Genomic DNA, 26,599 nt, shown 5'->3' on the forward strand with positions numbered 1-26,599 from the left:
TCAATTTTTGCAGTGGTAACGATCGACTGGGCATTGTTAAAAAATTCGTTGCGATTGGAAAAATCGCGGACCCGCGTTACGGAGGTCTTTTTTTAACGGGAGGAAGAACGACGAAGTCTGACATTGTTAACCCCTCGTGCACCGTTCTTTCTTTTCATTGTATTCTTTGCGTAAGAACTTCTATTTTTTCACGATTACGCTTTATTGAAACAAAAACGATATAAAAGCGATGCCGATTCTTTCAATGTCTATTAATTTTCTCTTCTGCTGCACTGTAACGAGTCGGACTCTTCATGAAGATTTCATACATATGTATGTTATATAAACAGGGTGTTCCATAAATGTCATGATCGCATTTTCGCTCAGGAAAAAGTTATTTCAAATAATCGCAGGAATCCCTATTTCCCGCAAAATGCGATAATTCTGGGACACCCTGTATGTTTATTTCGTTTAAAAATCGTGCAGTGCTCTCCTTTAACCCTCTATGTATCTTCTCACACTTTTATATCAATTGATGTAACTTGAACCGCAATGTTTAGATATAAATTAACGACCGATCTAAGATTTAGAAAAGAAAAAGATGAATTTATGGAAAAAGATGCGTGTGATAAGATTTAAAAATTGCAATCCGTAACTAGTAAAAATTGTCTACGTTAATCATAGGAAATTTCGATGAAAATTGTTTGCATGAAAATAATTTTTCTCTTTTAATAATTGAGAATTCTCTTAATTCTCTTTTCATAATTTTAATTAACGTAACACAATACCCTCGAATTCGTCTAATGTATCTCCTGTCCACATTTGACATTTCCGTCATAAATGCATCAAATTTACCGATTATGCACAATAAAATGCCTAAACTGATTGTGAAGGAGAAAAAACAGAACGAGAGTTCACAAATTAATCGACATTTAAAAAAAACATCGCCAAATTAGTATCAAATTAGTGCTTCAAAATTACACCGAGCTATAAAGGGTTAAATGAATTGCCCACATTTCCGTCATAAATGCATCAAATCTGCCGATTATGCACAATAAAATGCATAAATTGATTGCGAAAGAGAAAAAACAGAACGAGTCCACAAATTAAACGACATTTAAAAATTCATCGCCAAATTAGTATCAAATTAGTGCTTCAAAATTACACCGAGCTATAAAGGGTTAAATGAATTGCCCACATTTCCGTCATGAATGCATCAAATCTGCCGATTATGCACAATAAAATGCATAAATTGATTGCGAAGGAGAAAAAACAGAACGAGTTCACAAATTGATCGACATTTAAAAAAAACATCGCCAAATTAGTATCAAATTAGTTTTCCAAAATTACACCGAGCTATAAAGGGTTAAATGAATTGCCCACATTTCCGTCATAAATGCATCAAATCTGCCGATTATGCACAATAAAATGCATAAATTGATTGCGAAGGAGAAAAAACAGAACGAGTCCACAAATTAAACGACATTAAAAAAAGCATCGATAATTAGTACCAAATTAGTCTTCCAAAATTACACCGAGCTATAAAGGGTTAATTGAATTACCCAAACGATGCACCGGGGTCGAAATTCAAGCAATCGATCGACTCGCAGCATCGTTAAATTCGATCGCGAGAAGAAAGAAAAGGGAGGACGATCGATCGTTGTCGCACTGATAAGACTGGCGCGAAGCGAGCATAATTCGGGCGGATCGCGTCGCGTGCAGCGCCGGAAACGCTCGACGTTCGTTTTCTGCCCCTTCGATTGGCCGGATCGTCGATAAAATCGGGACGCTAGGAACGCGCGCGTTTCTGCCGCGGCGAGAACAGAGCGTCGAGTGAAGTGCACACAGCGCGGAAAGAAACGGCGACTGTGTCACGTAATAGAATATCGATGCTTCGACAACAGCGTGTTTATGTACAAGTGCGTGCACAAGGCCTCGAGCACGGGGGTCCCCCGTCTTTAGAATTCTGTCGAACCACTCGGTCGCCGAGTGCCGGTGCTTTAACTTGGAGATGACTCGTCTTCTGAGTGCCATCGTTCGAACTCTGTGTCTCCTCTGTGCCGCGATGCGTACCGAAGTGCATCATAAGCTCGACCGTGTGACAGATCGTTAAACGTTCCGTCGAAAATATTTCACATTGTACGCGTATTATGCGCATTTTAATGCAATTACCGTTCGTTAACCGCTTGCTGTACTTTGACGAGTCCCTCTCTATCTCGGAGACGGAGATTTCTGATAGGCAACTTGTTAAGCACGAACACGTTACTACCGTTCGTTCGAGCGGGAATAAAATTCTGTTCTCTCGTCGTCGATGTTAACCCTTTGCCAGAGCCAAAGCTGCAAAACGCTCTTGTTTTAATCGAATCGACGTATCGGAGATTTGTACAGCGTTTCGCGGTTCGAACAGCGGCCGTCGTCGCGAGTAGATCGTTTCGTGTGCAAAAATTTATTACGAATCGGATGAAATATCGTTCGATTCCACTTCGACTCGGTGTAAATTGAAATGTCCATTTACGAGAACGCGGTTATCCTATCTTAGCAATGGTCTCTCTTAAATGCGGCAAAGGATTAAGCAGTCGAGTAAATATAGACACATATTTTAGCAACGGATAGTACTTTGTTTATCATGGAAACGTTCGCAATATTGAAACAAATGAACTTCTATTAATTGCGTATTGCAATTAATTTATTACCAAGCAATTACACGACGAGAGTTAATTGAATGAATTGGACATTTTTGGAAAGATTTTCCACGTCGATCGAACGCAGAATTTGCTCGCGGAATGGAAACGGAACATGAATATGGAAAACTGTGATAATTGAATACATTCTGAAGTAATTAAAAAAATGTATCGCCGTCGCACGAACGCGTCTAATCGTAATTGTAATTGTAAGGGGAAATGATACAGCAAGGGGTTAACGGAAGCGAATAGCGTTGGCACGTTGGAAATAACTTTCAGGAAATTTTCCTTTTAGAGAAACTGCGCGTCGTCTTTTGTTTGAACGACAAACAAACGATAGTCGAGAAATGTGTTGAAAGTAGAACGGAGTTTCCCGAGCAGACGCGTGTGAACGTAAATTTTTTCTCGCCGTTATTTAAATAATCTTTGTTATCCGACCGAATCGAATGAACAGACGATAATATGTATCGAATACACGTTCGTTTCTCATTATGATTGTACATGAACCTCTAGTACGATTGTGATGTAACACGGATTCAAATTGAAAATAGCTTCATTATGTTCGGCGGAATGATCAGACGCGTAGTCACACACCAGGATGCTTAATATACATATCCGCGTGACGCGCAGCTGTGGAATTGATTGTAACGCCTCACCGGTAATACTTCAAATTTTGTAATGCAATTTTGTCAACGCGTGCCATTAATTCGAAAACACGATCTAATTTAAATAATATTTTACTTTCAAATACAAATTTGGAGCCCGATATCGTCCTGCTTCAATTTGTCCGAAATGATTTTATCATTTAATCAGTTAACGGTCGCAATTTCTTTGAAAACGTTAAGTTACTGTAATTACACTGTAACGTAAGTTGCCGTAATTACACTGTAATGTAAGTTGCTGTAATTACACTGTAATGCAAGTCACTGTAATTACGCTGTAGTTAAGTTAACGTAATTATATTGTACATGTCTGATTATCTTCGTATTTTGTTCAAATACGTTTTTATAGAATATGTAATTTAATCAAGAATATCATAGCTATTTTTGGCGAGTATATTCGTCAAAAATGGCTAACCGGTTAAGTAGAATCTTTTGTCAGATATCAAAGGATTGACGAAATACCGCCACAGCATTTAACGCTATTTTTACCGATATTTTCTATTATACAATTTACCGAATTAATTTTTCGATCACTGTATTGCAGACTTTTATGCAAAATGAATATTATCTAAAAAAACGTTTTGTGATTGTAAGAAACGTAAGTCGGATGAAAATGTCTTTCCCCTATTAACGATTTCAATAAGTTGTACACAATGTACAAATATCGTCTAAAAAACCGATCGACAGTCGCTCACGTTCCGAGATGTTAACGCGACTTTGAACAGAAAAAAGACAGAAAAAATATTCTCAAATTCTTCACAATTTCCTTCAGTCATCTTTCCCAAAACCGCCCAAAGTCCGCAGTCCAGTGATCGCCACAGCAATAATCGAGAAGCGATTGCACATAAAACACAAAAGCTAGAAAATAATTTTTCCTAAGAATGATTCAAAGAGACGTCCCTTAAACCGTCTGGTAAAAATAGCGCGAAACAGAAGCGATTGAAAGCTGCGTCTCGCGATGTTCGACGAAAGTAATCGACTCGAGTCCGAAAATCAAGAGGTCGCCTTGAAAAAAAGAAAGGTCCGAGATCCCGTATAAGTTTTCATAACATCATCGCAAATATTGACGAAGCTCGAGCACAGACGTCGCGATTCGACGAGGACGCAATCGACGAATAAACATCCAATAAATATGGAGGAGGCCGAGAGACGACGCGTTTCATATCGTGCCATCAAGATGATACTCTTTGACTCGATCCGGCACAAGGGTAGTCGCGATTAAGCGGACCCCCGCGTGCCTCGTCCCGTGTGCACGTGTATTGGGCCCCCGTAGCTCGCTGACGGGGCCGTGACCTCGCCGCGATACGAATTTTTCTGTACAAGAGTACACACGCATGGAATACAATATACAGAGCAGTTTAGGCGAGCGCGTGCAAGGACGGATGCTTGAGCGATGCAGTGAATTGCTGTGCTCTGGTGCGTGGGTTCGTTCGCGAGTGTTGTCAAACGCACGGATATCCGGTGACGCACATAGACAGAAAGATAGACAGAGATGTGGAACGAGAGGCAGAGACAGAGTTCGAGTCAGAGAGAGAGAGAGAGAGAGAGAGAGAGAGAGAGAGAGAGAGAGAGAGAGAGAATTAGAGAGAGAGAGAGAAAAGGAGAGAGAGAGAGAAAGAGAAAGAGTTAGAGGGAGAAAAAAAGAGAGTCGAGAGAAGGGAGAAAGATAGTACGAGAAATACAGAAGAGACGCATACACTCGCACGTACACACTGGTAGCTTACACGTATGTATGTACACACTCGTAGCACTGTAACCTATCGCGCGCAATAAGGTTCGGCCGGATAAGAAGCCCGGTTTCCGTGTTCGTTTCGAAACTTTTCGATGATATCCAGAGAGACGCGGGAGCGTGACTGCTGCGCGAATTCTTGCATTTTCAACGAATAAAGAGAAAGAGAGAGAGAGAGAGACAGAAAGAGAGTAAGAGAGAGAAAGAGAGTGAGACACAGACAGAGAGGATGGGAGAAATAGAGACACTCTATTTGCGCGCGCGCGCGCGCGTGTGTGTGCACCGTGTGCACCGCGAGCACCGGTCCCTTTGATTGTCTCCTGCTTTGTTCGACGGCACGCAAAGCGAATCCAGCGGTGTAGGAATAAGACGGATGCCGGCCTCGTTCACGGTAATTAACGCTCGAACGCGGTCACGTCGCCGCGCGAGTAAATAGAAACGACGAGATTGAATAATTGTCCCCTCCCCACCCTGACACCCCCGGCACCCCCCGGGCCGGTTCGTTCGAGGATTAATTAGCTTCGCGGGGATTTCCGATCGTTTCCGATCGACGACTGTCGCCATTTTCTCCAGTCGAACCTTCCAGCCACCCACACCCTTGTCGACTTTCTGTGCCGGCCGCGAAACCCGTTTCGCCGCACAGAGACGAAGAAAATTGGCTCCCGCGAGTCTCGCCCGGAACGCGAGGCTTCCTCGACCTTTCTGCACGATTGGCGGGTCGAAGACTGCGGGCGAGCTCTTTCGATGCTTCGTTTCGGGGCGACCGAGTTCGGAGATCGGAATATGTACTGGTTTTTTTATGTGAGAATATTTTAATCGGTATTTTTAGGGACGCGGAGGTAAATGATCGTTTGGACCTTAATTAAGAACATCCGAATTTGTGTAGTCGTTCAAATATGTTGTTTATAAATTGTGAATACGATATTAATTTTTACGCAGAAATGAAATGCAGCGACTTTTGGATGCACTTGTGTTGCAAGCAGGGCTGGGGTAAAAGTAAAACTTTTAAAAGTTAAGGGTAAAATATTTTCTGAAAATATGTTCGATCCTGTCTGAATCGTAATTTTGATCGTTTTCATTTATTGGAGATACGCAAATCGGTACGCTCGATCGAGAGTAATTTTTTTGAAATTTCTCAAAAACTGTGAACGAATGTTCAAAAAATGTTTCACTGTTTAAACAAGTTTAAGTTAAGTTAACTTAAGTTTCACGCTGTTTAAAATATTTTTCAATTATAAAGTTACGGCTGCTGCAGACATCATTGACAAAAAAACTGTCTAAAATAAATAAACTGGTATCTTCATCGAAATTCAAATTTTCATACACGATTTTACAAAAATGAAAAGAAGAGGAAAATGGAATGAACGAAAATGAAAATTCCATTAGACCTTGTTACGTCGTACGTTCTGTTCCATTTGAAAAATCTGCACACGCCATAAGTGCACAAAGATTCGCAGTCTAACAACAACCATTCTCCACGAGCCATTTATGAAAATATTTTCTGAACAGAGTGTTAATAAAAGTTTCCGAAACTTTTTTGCAGAAACATATTCCTGAAATTCCGAGCTCGATTATCTCCGAAACGGAGATCTGTAAAAAAAAGAAGCTGTGTTCCACGCTTTTCACAGTACTCTTTTCTTTTTTTTTTTTACGTAGAACCATTCGCCATCGGGTTTCACCGGTTGTTTGTACTTTCTGCTGGCGTTTCCTCGATTTGACTATTCCTACGCCACTGGATAATCCGCTGCAGGATCCTTTGTGGCCATTCCCGGTAACTTCTCGAATTTACCGAAGTTCTGTCGCGCTTTCTCTGCACGAGAATCGGCGGTTTGGATTACTCGCGCTGCTTCGTCGATTAAAACTGATGTTCCCGCGGCGTCGGACCACTTCGCGAAGTTCCAACATTCTTTTGCAACCCGCTTACTTGTTCCTTTATGTTACCGGAGTTGCTATCAACCGGAGTCGCGATCAAACGAAACGACCGCGACGTCCAACACGCTCATGTTTGTTTTCGCGAACTATTGTACGCGCTGGTCTGTGGCGACCGTAAGACGAGAATTTACGTTTATTTAATTTACGTTTTCGATTAACCTTTGCGTATGCCTTCATTTTTTGAAACACGAATCGAGACTGATAACTCGAATAATAAAGCAGACCTAAGCCTGACCTATCTCAAACCTAACCGAACGAAATGGCAACAATGTGACATTTTTAAATTCGCATCGCATTGAATTCACGATCTGCTCGATCACGATATCTCTTGAATTTTGTTTGCGAATATCTGAAATATTGAAAGATAGCGTCTAAGAAAGATATTTAACCCGAGAAAGATAACCTACGTCGCAGAGGCGCCTGCGAAGACTGTTGATTTTTGTTAATGTTTCATAGAGGTCTAGTGATTTAAGTTTAAAATTACTTAAAATATAAAAAAATATAATATAAATGCATTTTATTTTTACAATAATGCCAAACCTTTAAAATGACTAGATTAACTTAAATAAATATCCATTGTTAGTATAAAATTGACGCCTTAGAAAAGCATGCGCCTCTGAAGCGTATGGTTATCTTTTACGTACGTTGTCATATGGTTATCTTTCTAGGGTTAAAGTCTATTATTAATCTAAAGTCTATTATTAATTAAAGTCTGTTATATCTAGCGTCTATTAAAAGATAGCGTCGCGAAGAAAAAGTTACTAAAAAGCGACGACCACGATGAACATAAATTCAAGGTCATTTAAATCAGAGGTGGCTGCCACACACTCGCAGATTCACCCGAAACTGTTTGATAAAATCGTGCAGCGTAGAATTGATTAAAAGCTTCGTATCATTTGATTTCATTTGGTCCGTTCGTGAAAAGGATGCTGTCACACTTTCGCCGTAATATTTGCAAATATATTCGAACTGATTTTCTCATTAATTCTCATGAAACGTTACGTAGTGCGAATATTCTAAAATTGGTGCACCACTACGGATATTGAATGTAAAATTAAATTCTCGCCGCTCGAACGGTAAAAGCCGGTTAGCATCGGACATTTCAAGAACTGCAACTTCCAGCGTTCCACTATGATCGATAAACCTGAGCGTGTTGAAGCGTCGAAATACAAGAGCGGCAACAGAATTTTCGATACAGGTTTTACACTGAAAATTGATCTATTTGCCGATCATATTCACCTTACTCGACTCGAAAAATTCATCCTTTCGCGGACTATATTTATCTTTCTTTCGCACTCGAAATTAATTGTTACGTTACATTCCATTTCTTTTTCCATTCGAAATTAACTCTTCTACGTAGATCGTATTCACTCTTTGAAGCAAAAGAATTTTCTTGCGAATAAAATTTTAAAAAAATCTCTTGCAGATTCTATTCACGGTTTTAAAAGCGAATTAAATTCATTCTTTGCAAATAAAATGAATCCGTTCACAGAACGAAATAGGTCATCTTTTATTCGATTTATAAAAATACGAACTTGTTTTATAATTATTTATAATTATATCTTATATTATATTATTATATTATATTATTAAGATATAATTATATCTTATATTGTATTATTATATTATATTATTAAGATATAATTATATCTTATATTATATTATTATATTATATTATTAAGATATAATTATATCTTATATTTATATCTTCAAGAAGTATTCATAGAACGTTTTTCTAGCTTAGACGAATTTCATTACAAATAATTTCATTTGAAAAACGGAGAATAAGTTCGGCAAAAGGGTTAATTCAATTCGCAAACGAATGAGTATGACGCGAAGAAAAAAACGATTAATTTCATATGCACAAGATAAACACGATATACGAAAGGATTCCTTCTCATTGCATAAGATCAATACGACGCGCAAACGGATCACTTTCGTGTGCATTTTTTGCGCGCGAAGTTGAAAGGATCGATTCGATTTTCGATCTGCGAAAAGATTCACTTTTAAACACGCAAAGAAGAGTATCCTCCAGAAGATGATTTCTCGTGTGAAACCTGCAACGATCGGAATGTGACGAAGTTTCCAGTGACGTCAGTTTTCGGGCGACGAACGCTTGTTGCTCGCGGTTCGCGGGCATATTCCGCGTGCTCGAGCGGCGACCAGCGATTTCATGTTTGCTGTTCTTGGCCGCGCGGCAAACAAGCGCAATGCACACGGAGCTCGCCGCTCCGTAAACCTAATGCTGAAACATTCTGCGTGAAGGTAAATTTAGCGGCACGCGTCGAACACGCCGGGACATTGTGCACACACGAGTCGTTATTAAATACACGATATAACCTCGGGTTTAGGGGAGCGGGAGACACGGATAAGAGAAGAGGGTGGGACCTGTCACGACCGAGGGTTCGCTCGTTCGCTGACATCGCGCACGTCAGCGCGTCGTCTCGTCGAGCGTTCTTCGATCTCTCGATCACGCACGGCGCGCTGCTTCGAGACTATTCTCTGATCTCTCCGCTGGTTCGAATCATTCTTGCAGACTGTGTCTGGAAAGTTTCCGCGATGCGCTCGGCAAACGTACCGTGGGCCCGGGCTGAATTCTGTTGCAGGTGACTGGAATTGTTCACGCATCGGCCTGTTCAATTACTTTCGCGCTTTCAAGGCTGCCGTATTCAACTTTAGGATCTCGAATTAATCTTTTGTCCGGGTCTGTTCTCTGAAAGGTCGAACACTGTCGAGTCTCGTAAGTGGATTGCGGACTTTTATGGAACGTAAAAACGTCCCTTCTCGTTCGCGACAAATCGAAGGTAAATACGAACAGTGGAGCATCGATCATCCGAATTCGAGATAGGTGATTTCTTTTTATTTTCGACGAATTATTAAGACGATAGCGCAAGATGATAGGTCGAGGTTTAACACTTTAACGCGCAGTTCTTTTTTTTTTAAATCGGCCAAAAAGAATCAATTTTTTGGTGGAGAATTTTGATATACTGCGCTTTTGTTCCATGGAAAAAGGCTATATTTTATTCTTGAATAAATAAGTGTTATAGCTTACAATCCCATGTAAATGATAAATTAATAAATTCTTCTTTGCTTTCACATTGTTATTTTCAATTCTCGATTATATTCGAGTGTGAAAAATTATAGCAGCATAAAATACAACGCCGCTCGAGTTTTCTCGAGTGTGCACAGTTTCGCCTGTTTAGCGCGCTCGAATTAACTCGAGCGTACAAGTTAAGGGGTTAATCAAGGTTTTTTTAAATAGTTTCTATGGTTTCGTTATTATTTGAAATAATCAACAATCTAAATAGTAAAGATCGGGGAAAATCCAGTACGATTAATCGAGGTTCTACTGTGTTTTTTTATTTAACATTAGGTTTACGGAGCCCGTCGAAATAACGGGTAATTTTTAATTTATTATTATATTAATGCAACATATATGTTATCTGCAATAAATATTACGATAACACTTGTACAAAATCAGAACAAATGTCTTACTGTTATTTCTATAAATTAATATAAAACAGCTGTTTTCAGTGCTCCGTGAATCTAGTGCTAATAATTCGAATAAATCGGAAACAGTGTAACAATGCTGACAAATTGATCTAATGACATCGCAGTTTCGTATTTAACCTTACGATTTTTGTCGCAAACTCGTCAAATTCGCAATCGACTTCCACGATCAGTGACTATTAAAAACAACTGTGTTTCCAAATGGTTTCCCATACGACAAACTAGAAACAATTTACAAGCATGCAAAGTATGCAACGGAGATCAACTCCCGAATATCCTCCTTAAAATTGAGACTAATCGAGACTGTACAAAAATAGGACAATAATGTCTCCCTAACTGACGCTCAGATTGCGCACAAAAATGGACAATTCGGGAACAGAAGATACGATTATTCGAGCCTTGCAGCTCGTTTCTATAGTTCTCGATAATTCGTAACTATAAAAACGAATCGCTCCTCTTCCCAAATTGTCCATTTTCGTGGAGAATCTGAGCGTCAGTTAGACAGACATTACTGTGCTCTACTCGGAGCACCGCAAACAACGAAACGAATCAATGTAATCTGTCGAGTGCGTTCAAGATTCGCAGGTGATCGATGCTCTTTTGTTAAAATGGTTCTCGACCGCAGTGCTCGAGCTTTCGGTTCGGCACGTGACGCTAATTGAGGACGAATCTCGAGTTAACGGCAACGTAGACCAAGCGTCGGGCCAAATCGTGTAACAAAGCAGAAAACGCTGAAACAGCTGACGCGAGGCTCCAGTCACTGGCAACAGAAGGATTAGGTAACGGCGGACACCTTCGATCAGCCGTGGATGAGACAGTACGTTCGAGAGCGGTAACGACAGCGATCGTAAGACCCGACGGGTGCTGGATCGTCGTCGAGACGGTTTCGAAACTTTCCGGGCACAATTTGCCGAGCATAGAGAGGCAAACAAGTATATCCAAGGTTAGTGTCATACGTGAGCGACAGAGAGTCTCCGGGCGGACTCGAGAAATTTGTTCGGCCTGGCCCGCAAAGCCTGCAAAATACCTGTATCGGAAAATATTTGTCTTCTCTGGCCACTCACCTAGGACCCGCACTTCGACCGACCGTTGGGAGGCGATGTTATGCTTGTCCCTGGCGGTGCAGGTGTACGTGCCCTGATCCGCGTCCGATTGCACGTTATCGATGGACAGACTGCCGTTCGCCACTCTCTGTCTCATGTTGGTGGGCAGCCTCACTCCGTCTGACAACAACGACAATAATGCTTTAGTATATGGGAACGCACGGCGCGGCGCCGATCGATCTAAATTGCAGGGAAAATAAGGACCGTTCCGGCGCACGAGCGGAACAACCGCTTCCCGTTCCTAATTTTCGCGACGTCGAGCGAACGTTAATACGGCCGCCGCGTTAATTTCCATAGCCGGGAACGAAGCTAGTCGCCATAACCGACGCACAATGGTCCAAAAAGTCCAAAAAGCTGAAATACGATTTTTCAAATCTTGCGCGAGATGAAATACTTTAGTACGTGGTGTTGAAATGTAGGGATAACAGTATCCTAGCATTATTTTTGTTATTTATGTGCTCGCGTAGCGTTGTTCTGCATTGAAAGTAAAGATTTTTCTAGTATTAGAATCGTTTATACAGGGTGTCCCAAAAATGTCTCGCAATCCGAAAGTGACGAGTTCCTCGGGTCATTTGAAGCAACTTTTTCCTTTAGAAAAATTTTCTCCGAGGCACCATTAACGAGTTATTAACGAAAAACAGTGACCAATGAGAGGCGAGCTCAGCTGGCGCGAGGCGACCGAGTCAATGAGCGGAACTGGGCTTCGTGCGCTGGTTGGGTGGGCCGCCTCGCGTCAGCCGTACTCGATTCTTATTGGTCACTGTTTTTCGTTAATAACTTGTTAACGGTGCCTCGGAGAAAATTTTTGTGAAGGAAGAAGTTGCTTCGAATGACCTCAGGAACCCGCCATTTCTGGATTGCGAGACATTTTTGGGACACCCTGTATGTGAAGATGTTTGTTTGCACTGTTTCTCTGCATTAAATTCTCTTCATTGGTTGCAAGATACGAGGACTATGTATGTAGAGATTTATTTCTATTCATAATCATCTCAATGAGTTAACAATAATACTGTAATAATAATATAATTAATAATTTATTATATATATAAAATTTTATAGAATAATATAATATAATAATTCTCTTCTCTCTCTAATTAATTGCAACATACCGGAACTACATAGACACATTTTTCTTCATAATCATTTTAATTAGTAATAATACTCTAATATTTTTAAATTGTTTAAATGTTTTTGCTATTTATGACCGTATTGTGATGAATACAATTTGAAATAATAACAGCGCGTAAACTTTTCATTGTATGTGTGAAATTTCCGATTGCAAGTAAATTTTTAAACTGAGAAAAGTGAACGAAAACTAAAACTAATAAAATATCGAGATTTACAGGTACAAAGAGATGTACAAAACAATTTATTATACAAATCAATAAAGATGACATCCGACACTTTATTTGAATTTCTTTAGTATTTTATCGTCCATGCTAAATTGTCAATCATTCGCGATCAACCGGAAAAGAATATAACGTTTATTTAAAGAGCGGTCGAATGACTGTAGAAACGAACGTAGAAATGAGTGGGTACAAAATGTCGAGGTGTTGAGGGAATTTTCGGCTGCGCTTGGGTTCGACGTATTGTAATAATTGCCGATTGGAGGGATCGCACATGTTCCTCGAATGATTTGACGGGATCACTGAAACGGGACTCCGAAGCAATGGCAACACGCTTGATGAAACTAAAGCACGTTTACTCACCTTTCTCCCAAATTATCGATTCGATGGGATATCCAGCGACTGGGCATTTGATGTGAAACTGTTTCCAAGCGACCGCCGAAACCGTGGACATGGGTCTGACGTATGGTGGGCCTGCGATTGACAAGCAAATAATACCAACATGTATTTCAAATAATTCCCGGCCGGCCCCGGGGCGGAAAGTTAACTTGTTCCCGTATTTTTATGTGCTGGCCAGGTGGAATCGATTCGGTAGCTGCGAAGGAACGGGGACGAAGACTGCCTTTTATCTTCTCTTCGCTCCAATTTGCCGCTCCCCGGGAAAATAAGAACCACCTGGCTGATGCTTTGAGAGTTTATACTGAAGTTTACGGCGCCGAACCGCGCTGGATGAAAGCATTTCTAATTTCATTCGAATCCATTTACACCGGACCGATGCTTCTTGAGAGTACCGGATACGTATTTATCGATCTCGCTTACTTAGCGCGGCGACTAAAACACGCTTAACTTGAAAATAGACATTGACATTTCCGGAATTAACCGGTGCTAGAACATTTTCCATTGAAAAACGAGAGCCGAACAGCGAAGCGGAATAACGAGGTAATCCTGCGGCTGAGATAAATCCAGGCTGTCTCTATAATTATTTTGTATAATTATAAAATGAATTCGAAGTTCAGTGATTTTAATTGCACGGATGATCATTAATTCTCAACCGTGACATCTCGTGTATTACATTTTCCAAAACCGACGGGAGGAATCGTTCGTATTCAAGTTTTAGCAGCAATTTTTTTGGTCCGATCGTCGCCTCTGTCTTCGGCGCGGCTGCGTTTCCCTTTTCGCGCGAACTTGAAACAACGCGGACGCGACGATGCGAATTGAAAATTGGAAAATATTTCATTAAACCAATCGTCGTGTTTCGTTCGGTAACAGCTTATTGTTCGTATCGAGTTTTCATATCTGGAACCATTCTCTTTCATTTTTCCATGTTCACGTGTACACTGCACCCTTTTTACACGGCTTCTCATTCATACGGGCTTCCCCGAAACCAATTTCCCGTGGAAAAACGGAGAATTAGGTGCGTTTTGTTCATACAAAACGATACATCTTTCGGGCCACGTTATTGTTTGCGAACAATATGCACAATATTGCACTTCCGCGAGTAAAACCTATGTAGAGCAATATTTTTTCGTAGAAATTTGTTTCTGTTTCCGCTAAATAAACCATCAAAATTAACGAAATTTCGCCCCTTCGTCTGGCCAGTATGGAATGTTTTTTCACTTGTTCGACTGTTCTCGATTATTTCCACATGTCCGACTGTTCTCGAATATTTTCACTTGTCCGACCATTTTCGAATATTACCACTTGTCGCGTAACTACCTTTTTAAATGACAGTATCCTTTGTTAATATCTTTTTCTCGCATTATACAAGTTTACAGCTCAAATAACCTTTCAATTATACGTTCTTCGGAAAATTATTAAATAGAAAAGACTCCATCATTTGCCTTTTTTTTGAAACAATGCAACTTTGGTATCAAACAATTGTCCGGGAATCGCATAACTCATCTTGATATATCAGCCTCACCTTGTATAATGCAAAATTAGATTGTTACAACAACGGAAACTGTTTTATAAAAATTAAAATATTGGATTTATTTAAATCTCGTACGATTTCTAAGACCTTTTGCAGCAACATTTCTATAATATCTGCAATTGTAAAAAAGATCATAGAACAAATCGCTGTGACTGATTCGATAGTTCTAGTGCGAACACCAATTTTTAATTACATCCCCTATAGACCTTATCAAAACATGTGGAAATTTCAACGAATTTTCAGAGACTACATAGTTAACCAACAATGCTTCCACCTGGGTTCCCAATGGACCGAAGCTCGCCGTTCGATAATAAAATCAAAATCCACGAAAACCCGAATTTTCGGGAGCCCGAAGGACAAGAAGCTCATCGACCGGGCATCGTATATCTGCAACTAACTTCGCCAATATTCAGGCAGGGACTCTCTGAGCATCCTGAGGAGGCATCATCGCCACAATTCTTCGCGGGCCGCGTAACAATTGCGGGAAGTTCGTCGACTCGGCGGCGGGGACGGTTTTTAATTAATAGAAACCATCTCCGCGCGGTGAGTTGCAGGATCGGGGCGGCGTTAATGACAAAGGGGGCCCCATCAAGCCGTTATTCCGGGCGATCGATCCCGTGGTAAACGTAATATTCCCCCGGGTTTCCAGTCAATTTCAATCGACACCGGTCGGCGATTCTTCTCCTTACAGTCTCACCCTCTCTTTTACTCTCTTACTCGCTTATTCTTACTCACTCTCCCTCTCTCTTGCTCTCTTACTCTATTTTAGCTTTTACTCTATTACTCTATTTTACACTTTTACTCATTTATTCTTTTACTCTTTTACTCTTTTACTCTTTTACTCTTTTACTCTTTTACTCTTTTACTCTTTTACTCTTTTACTCTTTTACTCTTTTACTCTTTTACTCTTTTACTCTTTTACTCTTTTACTCTTTTACTTTTTTACTTTTTTACACTTTTACACTTTTACCCTTTTACTCTTTAATTCCTTTATTCTTTTACTATTTTACTGTATATATTATTCTATTTTATTCTTTTACTCTATTACTCTATTTTATTCTTTTACTCGATTACTCTATTTTATTCTTTTACTCTCTCACTCTCTGATTCTTCCTCTTTTTCTCTCTTCCTCTCTCTCTCTCTCTTGCTCTCACACTATTTTACTCTTTTACTCTTTCATTCTATTACTCTTTCACTTTTTTACTCCATTACTCTATTTTACTCTTTTACCCTCTCTCTCTCTCTCTCTCTCTCTCTCTCTCTCTATTATTCTATTTTATTCTTTTACTCTCTTACTCTCTGATTCTTCCACTCTTTCTCGCTCTCTCTTGCTCTCTTACTCTATTTTATTCTCTCACTCTCTGATTCTTCCACTCTTTCTCTCTCTTGCTCTTAATCTATTTTACTTTTTTACTCCCTGATTCTCGTTCTCGCTCTCATACTCTATTACTCTATTTGACTCTTCTACTCTATTACTATATTTGACTCTTTTATTCTATTACTCTATTTGACTCTTTTACTCTATTACTCTATTTTACTCTTTTACTCTCTTACTCACTCCCTCTCTCTCTCTCTCTCTCTCTCTCTCTCTCACCGTAAATATTGAGCCTCGCCGAGTGCCGCGCCTCGCCCGCCCGGCTGCTGGCGATGCACTCGTACTCGCCCCCATCTTCGGACTTCACCGACGAGATGTTAACGTGCGATATTACGTCCCCGTACACCGTAACGTACTGGCCAATCAGGAGCCTGTCGTTTTGCGGAAGCGGAAATCCATCCAGCAACCAGGAAATTTGCGGCGTGGGATTACCCGCGGCGCTGCATTTCAGGGAAACCGATGGGCCGATCTGCATTGTCTGTTCGATAAACCTGTAGACCAGCTGCGGCGCGATCTCTGTTAACAGAAATTGCAGTATCATTTAATGTTCTAAGCACGGCTCGCAGGAGTCCTTCCCGACGCGATTAGAGTAACGAGAAATAATTCGCGCGCAGTCCAAACGCTAACGCAATAACTGTAATTACATGTGTAACAATATATAACAATGAACTCGATAATAAAGAAGTATCAAAAAGGCTATAAAAATAACGATAACTGTAATTAAATGTGTAACAGTATATAACAATGAACTCGACAATAAAGAAAATAATAACGGAATAGTACCAAAAAGACTATAAAAATAACAATAACTGTAATTAAATGTGTAACAATATATAACGATAAACTCGACAATAATGAAAATAATAACGAAATAATACCGAAAAGGCTATAACAATAACAGTAACTGTTATTAAGTTACAATAACAGTAACTGTTATTAAGTTACAATAACAGTAACTGTTATTAAGTTACAATAACAGTAACTGTTATTAAGTTACAATAACAGTAACTGTTATTAAGTTACAATAACAGTAACTGTAATTAAATGTAGATTCTCTGAATCATAATTGTAGAAAATGATGAACCATTTCACATTTGAGATTGTATCGAGCCTGGTCGCATAAGCGATAATCGTGATCAGAATATCTCGTCTAAATAGTCCCCCATTTCTGTCTAATCAAATATTGTGTTTACGAAGGATACCATAATAGGTGCGGAGAATTTCTCCGCTGGGCCCGGTACATAAAAGAAAGCAATAAAGTTCTCGTAAACATATGTCAACCGAGTTGTAGACGCTCCCGCGTTGTATCACTTGTTTCCCTGTTTTCCCAGAAATTGTACAAAGTGTGTACTATCGTAGCGAACACATGCCAGACGCAGCTACTTCAGTTTGAATTCGCTGGAAACTTTCTTTCGCATGTTGCCCGGAGTATGTCAGCGTTATCTACTGCCACGCGGTCAGTCGAAGAGTTCAAGCGACTGCTGAAACTCGAACGCGGCTCCAGAAAAGGAACGGATCATCTCGGCGATTCGTTTCAACGAACGCTGCTGCTAATTACCGTGCTTTCATCGCCACCGAAGTTGCGCTCAGATTCTGTTAAATATACATTTTACAGTGGGCCCGCTTCGTTCGAATCGTCCTGCTGGCGATTTCTGCTCCAACGGTGGATGCTCTGGATACTGCTGTATTTAATTGAAATAAATAATTGCCAGTGAAACAGTTTCAATCGTAAAATTCAATTGTTTGTTCGAACAAAATATTAACGATTGTTGATGTTAGTTGTACCTTGCCGGAATGTTCGAAACATTTCTATCGATTTTAACTCCCTGAAATTCATCGTCCAAAAATTGAAATATGTGTACTTGATAGTTATCAAGTTTGCTTAATTAATCCGGTTTTTACCTCTGCCCTTACCAAGTCGAGTGCACTGACTTTTCTACGAAATTATAGTCTATATTTGTCGCAGAAACATTTCATGTCCTCTGTCGAGAGCTACTTCTTTCTTTCGCCGAACTGCCTGACCAATGGCAGACTTATTCCACTAGAGCCGACGAAACAATAGTTTCGACATTTCGGCCACCGGAGGGGTTCCCGTAATCAGGTCAGAGTAGAATGCAGGCTTTATTGTTCACAATACTATTCTTGGTTTCGACAAGCATTCGAATCCGAACCGCAGAGCATGCCAAAGATGTGATTGAATTTCATCGTATCGAAACAAACACCGAATTGCCGTGTACTTAGCCGCGAAGTCAATCGGGCCGGTATTTCAAATGCTATTTCTCCGCTGCGCGATATCTTTGGGCTCCTAATTTCGTTAGCTGTAAATTGCATTTATAGGGAAATACAGCGGTGTACTCGAACGGTGCCGGAATCGTGCTCCTTAGAGTATGATTCACTGAATGTGTTCCGCGTCGTGCAGATTAATTCTCAACATTTGGAAACGAAGTCTGTCCGGAATCTTGTGCACGTGCACTCCTAAATCGTTCCAATCGGCAATCATAACTGAGTTGCGCAGAATTACAGTTTAGCTACTCGAGGAATTATAATTACAAAGTATTCGGATTGCAAAGTAATTCGGTTACGAAGCAATTCGATTACAAAGCTATTCATTTATAAAGAAATTCAATTACAAGGCGATTCATTTAGAAAACAATTCAATTACAAAGAAATTCAATTACAAGGCAATTCATTTACAAAGCAATTCCATTACAAAGTAATTGAATTACAAAGCAATTCATTTACAAAATAATTCAATTGCAAAGCAATTCATTTACAAAATAATTCAATTGCAAAGCAATTCATTTACAAAGTAATTCAATTGCAAAGCAATTCATTTCCAAAATAATTCAATTACTAAGCAATTCAATTATAAATCAATTAAATTGCAAATCAATTCATTTGCAAAGTAATTCAATTACTAAGCAATTCAATTACAAATCAATTAAATTGCAAATCAATTCATTTACAAAGTAATTCAATTACTAAGCAATTCAATTACAAATCAATTAAATTGCAAATCAATTCATTTACAAAGTAATCCAATTACTAAGCAATTCAATTACAAATCAATTAAATTGCAAATCAATTCATTTACAAAGTAATCCAATTACTAAGCAATTCAATTACAAAAAAAATAATTTATAAAGTAATTCAATTACAAAGCAATTAATTTATAAATAAATTCAATTACAAAGCAATCCAATTACGAAGCAATTCAATTACAAAGCTATCCAATTACAAAGCAATCCAATTACGAAGCGATTAAATCTCGATATAATTCAATTACATTATAATTCATTCACATCGTGATTTTTGTGATTCAGACCTCCATTCAATTAAATTAAATTTTGAATATCCGGTTGAGATCTACTCGGCCAGAGTTCGAGCATACTTGGATGTGCTGACTCGGTTCGAGTCTATTTCAAAGTATTGCTTTCCTTTTTCTTGTAATACAATCGATCCCATCCCCGATCACTGCTAGTCGAGTACATTTTCATCGTCCAACCTCGGCAGATAACACGGTTCAGCATTGTTCACGGTTCATAAAAGTTCTTTCGAAACGGGCGGCATAATTGAAATTCTGCGAACGACTACACGCCGTAAAAGCTTCATGCAGCCTATATCAAAACCGTAAAATATACGGTCCCACTTAATCGTAAAACGTGGAGAGTTAGTCAAGACTACCGGTGGTTCGCGATGTAGATCCCTTTAGAAGGGAACACTTGCAGGATCGAAGATTAATGGCCCGAGAAAGATATAGATCGTTCAAACGTTAACGTTAACCCGTTAACCGGGGAATTAACTTTTTTTTCAACTCGCTACACAATCAGGCTTTTTTCCTTCCCACTAGAAAGTTATATTATCGTGTTTAAAGTAATACAAAAAATCGCTTTTCACTTGTTCATTGTTTATTTCGATAAAATATTTTACGATCTATTCAGAAATTATAGAATCACGAAATAATTATTTCAATTTATTTAATTAACGTACATTGGAAATATTTTGTCGAAATGAATAACGAACAAGTGAAAAGCGTTTTTTTTTTTAAATTTCAAAATACTCTTAGTTTATTATACATAAAAAACGATGTAGCGTTGTTTGAAACTAAACTGTGCAAATTCGAAGAACGTCGTAAAGAGTGTAATGTAAAATGTAATCCACATATTACTTCGAAAATTGGACTCGTCTTCCTGAAATATTTCGCCACATCTGGTTGACAGTTTTATGCTCGGAAATTCTACTTTAATTGACCTGAAAATGCACAGGTCCGATGGAGAATCAATCGCCACTTGCATAACTCTGTTATTTTTGTCGATATGCAGAAATTGTTCGGTCATAATTTTTGTAAACAGAACTGCAACGATTCTTTCTGCAGCTGGACAAGTTTCACAGATTTCATGAAAGAGTATTTTTAAGCTGACAATTCTCCAGTTTTAGATTGGCCAGCATCGATCTCCAGACCGAGTATTATATAATATAATATTAAGGATTTAAATATTTAAGGATTCAAGGATTTCTTGTCACTTTCTGCAGAATTTACGAAAATAAACGTAGTAATGAATGATTTTGCTTCACGCGAAATGCATTTCAATGAAGTATTATATTAAGTTCCTACATTAATAGTTTCCTAGATGGCTTGTAATTTTATCCACCAGCGTAGAATCGATACTTTAGATAAACTAAACTATCAAAAAATATATCATTCGATTTAAAAATGTCCTGTGAAGTATTTCTGTCGCAAGATCTGTAACATTCTGCATAATACAGATTCTGCGATAAAGTACTTTCAAATCTTCCAAGTTAACGAAGACATCGAAGTGCTAAATTCTACGCGGATCACCCTGTACATCGCCGCGGATTCGTCCGGTAGCTTTTTCCTCATAATCCGCAGCCACGATGCCGGCACGAATGGAGAGCGCGGCGTTTCAGCGGCGACGGAGCCGCGAAGATAAACCGGTTGTCGTCGAATTACGCGATATCCCTTTTCATTAAGTGGACTTTAACGGCCAAAGGGACTTTGTACTAAATAATTGGCCGGACGATTAATGGATCCCGGGGATTAAGTGCGGCCCGGCCTAACGAAGAAACATTGAAAATAACCGCGGCGCTTTCGCGGGCATGCGTTCCAGTTCCAGGAGGGCTCTAAATGAACCCGCAGCTCCGCGTAACGAGTCCTGCCGGTAATGAATTCATGAAGTTCATAAGCGCGGGCACGCCGACTACGAAATAACATTCTACAACTTTTCGCATGCATATCGTGATTTTCGCGCGGCCGGATGCCCGAACACGCCCCGGAGAAATCGATCCACGGTTAATAAATTCCTCAGCGCGCCGGCTCTACCAGCAATTTAAGATACATACGCATTGCCGGTGCATCGCGCTGCAAGCCGAATAGCTAACCGATCGAACATCAAAAATGAACCCTTGAAACGCTCGCCGAAATCGCGAAGTCTAATAAAAGATGCATCCGCGTTCTGTATCATTTTGATGATTTTATAACGTGTCCGTATTGTACTTACATATCCCATTCAGATTATGCTATTTCTACATTCGTTACATGCAGATTATACGTGTATCGTATAAATCCCATGAATTAATGCTTTCAATGTTGATTCGAATGAAAAAGTATAATAGAAGAAATATATATATTTTATACTATTTTGATAAATTTATGTCGTATTCGTGTTCCACGAATGCCATTCAGATTATGTTACTTGTACATTCATTATACAGTAATGTTTCCCTTACTGACGCTCAGATTAGCCATAAAAATGGATAATTTTGGAAGAACAGATACGATTATTCGAGACTTGCGTCTCGTTTTTATAATGGAAGACAATCGGTGATTATAAAAATAATCGTATCTTCTCTTCTCAAATTGTTCATTTTTGTGCGCAATGTCAGCGCGAATTAGGGAAAAATTATCGTACATTCTGCGGTCTCCCATACTGACGCTCAGATTGCCCATAAAAATGGACAATTTGGGAAGAAGAGATACGATTATTCGAGACTTGCGTCTCGTTTTTAGAATTGACGACAATCGGTGATTATAAAAATAATCGTATCTTCCCTTCTCAAATTGTTCATTTTTGTGCGCAATGTCAGCGCGAATTAGGGAAAAATTATCGTACATTCTACGGTCTCCCATACTGACGCTCAGATTAGCCATAAAAATGGATAATTTTGGAAGAACAGATACGATTATTCGAGACTTGCGTCTCGTTTTTATAATGGAAGACAATCGGTGATTATAAAAATAATCGTATCTTCTCTTCCCAAATTGTTCATTCTTGTGCGCAATGTCAGCGCGAATTAGGGAAAAATTATCGTACATTCTACGGTCTCCCATACTGACGCTCAGATTGTCCATAAAAAAATGGACAATTTGGGAAGAAGAGATACGATTATTCGAGACTTGCGTCTCGTTTTTAGAATTGACGACAATCGGTGATTATAAAAATAATCGTATCTTCCCTTCTCAAATTGTTCATTTTTGTGCGCAATGTCAGCGCGAATTAGGGAAAAATTATCGTACATTCTACGGTCTCCCATACTGACGCTCAGATTAGCCATAAAAATGGATAATTTTGGAAGAACAGATACGATTATTCGAGACTTGCGTCTCGTTTTTATAATGGAAGACAATCGGTGATTATAAAAATAATCGTATCTTCCCTTCTCAAATTGTTCATTTTTGTGCGCAATGTCAGCGCGAATTAGGGAAAAATTATCGTACATTCTACGGTCTCCCTTACTGACGCTCAGATTGCCCATAAAAATGGACAATTTGGGAAGAGGAGATACGATTATTCAAGCCTTGCAGTTTGTTTTTATAGTTACGAATTGTCAACAATTGTAAAAATGAACCGCAAGGCTCGAATAATCGTATCTCCTCTTCCCAAATTGTCCATTTTCGTGGACAATCTCGGCGTCAATTGGAGAGACATTACTGTATTCGTATTTTATGTATATCACATACCTCAAAAATTAACCGTCTCAGTATTAATTAAAATGAAAGAGTACAATAGAAGGACTATCCTCGTTCTACATTGTTTTAATGGCTTTATATTGTATTCGTATTATCCCTAAGAATGCCATTCAGGTCGTATTAAATGAATGCCGATACTTGACCGTCCATTACATTCCTATTGTACATCATATAAAGATCTTCCATACTATATATACATATATACAGACTATGCATTGAAATAGCTGATGTATTACGAACCGGAAATATCGTCCAGTTCTTCCAGTTTATCGGGTATCTTGGCGACTATAGTTAGTCGGCATTTAAAAAACTACGGTTTTAGATGCTTCAATTGATTTGCAAAAAGCGAGTGTCCCGTTAAAAAAATGTCGACATTTTTGCTTCACGAACGAGGCGAATGTCTGACAGGCATAACAAATGCATTCTACAAATACAATTTTAGATACAATTCTAGTCCGGTTATAATAGAAAAAACATTGATCTTCGTTCGATATACAGTAATGTCTCCCTAACTGACGCTTAGATTGTGCACAAAAATGGACAATTTGGGAAGAGGAGATACGATTTTTATAATTGTTGAAAATCAATGACCATAAAAACGACCCGAAAAACTCGAATATTCGTATCTCTTTTTCCCCACATTGTCCATTTTTGTGGACAATCTGAGCGTCAATTAGAGAGACATTGCTATATTAAGGATCCGCGATGCACTTTGTTAGTCCGACGAACGACGGAGTAACAAATTACCGAGCTTGGAGAATTATCGTATCTCTCTGAAGGTGTTGCTAAACTCTTAGTAAAATCTGATCGACGTCTTATCTCGATGCGAAACCGCGTTACTGCCATGATTTATCGGAGAAGTAAATTCTTTAAGTCCATTGGAAAATTACGTCTGATGAGAATTATTTTTCATTGCGATCTATTTAACTGTTCGCCTACGATTTCTTTCTCTTCCACTCTACTTGAAGAATTTATATTTATTTTGCGGTTTTATTTACTGTATTCACACTAATTAGATACAATTGAATGGACAATCGATCTGCAACGGAACACGATTCGTCGCGATAACAGAACTAAGCGAAACCCATTAAAATTGTCCATCTATTCTAACGAGAAGGGATGAGCCGAGCGGGCAAAGGCTGGCCGAGAAACGGTCGGAGCGACGATTGTTTAACGTTACCGCGAAGGGGGAACACAATGTCTCGTCTAACTAACAGTCGAGTCCGTCTCGTCAAATATATACAGTACTCGGAGACGTCTCCCTCTCGGCCAGACGGCTGCAATTTAAATTAAAAATCTGTGGAAATGGTGGTCGGCGTGGCGCGCGGCGCGCGGCGGTCTGGCCACGGAAAACTTAATTCCAAGTGTTGGAGGGACACAAATTTTTCGAGTATGTCTGCTGAAGGCACTCTTTGCTTTCCAATTTGGTGCCGACGTGGCACCGTTGCTCGACGACCTGTCGTAATCGACGCGGGGACAAGACGAATCCGTCGGCCATTAAATAAATTCCATTCCGGCCGCTTAATTGCGTGTCTTCCAAAATACGCTGACCCAGTTCTGTTCGCGGCACGAGCTCGCCGATCGGATGGGAAGCGATCCACATCAATTTTTTGACGCGGCCGTGTTGACCCGACACGGGTGACGTTAATGAACACGTGCGGGATGAAACAAATCCATCGAAAAGTCCGATCCTTTGATCTGTTCTGCTTTTATTTAATTCGACGCTGTGCAGAAGTTCTATCGGAGGATCGAATGATTTCTTTGTGAATTTTTTGGACGGCTCTGCATGATTTTCATCCAGCAGTCCGACGAACGACGGAGTTAGAAATTATCGAACTTGGAGAATTATCGTATCTGTCTGAAGGTGTTGTTAAACTCTTAGTAAAATCTGATCGACGTCTTATCTCGATGCGAAACTGCGTTATTGCCATGATTTATCGGAGAAGTAAATTCTTTAAGTCCATTGGGAAATTAGGTCTGATGAGAATTATTTTTCATTGCAATCTATTTAACTGTTCGTTTACGATTTCTTTCTCTTCTACTCTACTTGAACAGTTTATATTTATTTTGCGGTTTTATTTATTGTATTAACACTAATATCTTCATCTTTTCTATTTCATAATTATTAAAGTTATACAACTGATTCCAATAAAAATATATATTATAATATAGAATATATAATATAATAATATATATAGAATATATATTATATAATATAATAATATATATAGAATATATATTATATAATATAATAATATATATAGAATATATATTATTGTATATAATATAATAATATATATAGAATATATTTCTTTGTTCAGGCACACGTCACTGCAAAAACTTGAATAAATTCTATCTTGTAATTCTAATGAAGAGCAATTTTTGTTAGTCACTTAATGTTAACTCTAACGAACAAGTATCAACAGCAGACAATTTGCATCTTATTTCGATTTGAAACAGACGTAACGTGTACACGTAGCAGACTCTATTGAGAATCTTCAGTGTAAAGGGTTAAGTAAATCAAAATTTACTATTTGTAATAAAACTGGTCTGTCCTATTTCGACATTGCTTGTTACACCACTTTGTCAAAAATAACAGGAATGTCGGTATTAATGTTTTTACGATATCATATGTTCGAGCAGAAACTCGTCATTTTGACGTCGTTCTAATATTGGTGAAATTTTCACACAGGATTGAAAAGTTTGTAACACTGTCCGTCCCTGTTAACATGTCATTTGTCGCGTCTGCTATTGTTATTTTCGATTCCATCTCTGTTAATCTGTTAGCTGTCGCAATCACTTTGAAAACTGTATGCGTTAAATTATACTGTGTATGTTCGATTTTATTGATATTTTTATTTAAAAATACACTTTTATAAAATATATTATACTATTGAACTAATTCGTACCGATACTAGCAAACAGATTCATGAAGTAAATCCGATATTATTGCAAATATAACGACAACCGCACGTAAGTTATTATACTACAATTTACAATGATATATAATCGTATAATATAACCATATCAATTACTCCTCATGTCACAGTAAACCTTCAACAAATTTATTTATAATTCCATCAGAGAATTGAATGTAAATGCTCTAAGTCGATAAAAAAAATTTGTATGAAATATATAAGTTAATAAGAAATATCAAAAAGGTATACGCATATCATTCTTAACCAGTTTTATTATATACTATATAACACTACTATATAGTATTATACTATATAGTATTTTATATAGTATTATTTATATATTATTTTTTATGTATTATTTATTATTATTTTATATAGTATTTTTATATATTTTATTATAAACTATATATACTCTATGCACTAATATACTATATACTAATATACCG

General features: G+C 38.7%; 1 protein-coding gene across 2 annotated transcripts in view; it reads right to left on the reverse strand.

The window, feature by feature from the left end:
* Positions 1-26,599, reverse strand: part of LOC117229429 (cell adhesion molecule Dscam2) — a 353,961-nt gene that overhangs the window by 98,405 nt on the left and 228,957 nt on the right. For both annotated transcript variants that reach the window (XM_033485864.2, XM_033485865.2), the window contains exons 8-10: positions 16,467-16,763; positions 13,306-13,416; positions 11,558-11,716 (exon numbers count right to left, since the gene is read on the reverse strand). In XM_033485864.2, the coding sequence (XP_033341755.2) occupies positions 11,558-11,716; positions 13,306-13,416; positions 16,467-16,763 (567 nt within the window). The remainder of the gene's footprint in view (positions 1-11,557; positions 11,717-13,305; positions 13,417-16,466; positions 16,764-26,599) is intronic.

Source organism: Megalopta genalis, chromosome 3 (assembly GCF_051020955.1).
Source record: "Megalopta genalis isolate 19385.01 chromosome 3, iyMegGena1_principal, whole genome shotgun sequence".
Classification (NCBI taxonomy): domain Eukaryota; kingdom Metazoa; phylum Arthropoda; class Insecta; order Hymenoptera; family Halictidae; genus Megalopta; species Megalopta genalis.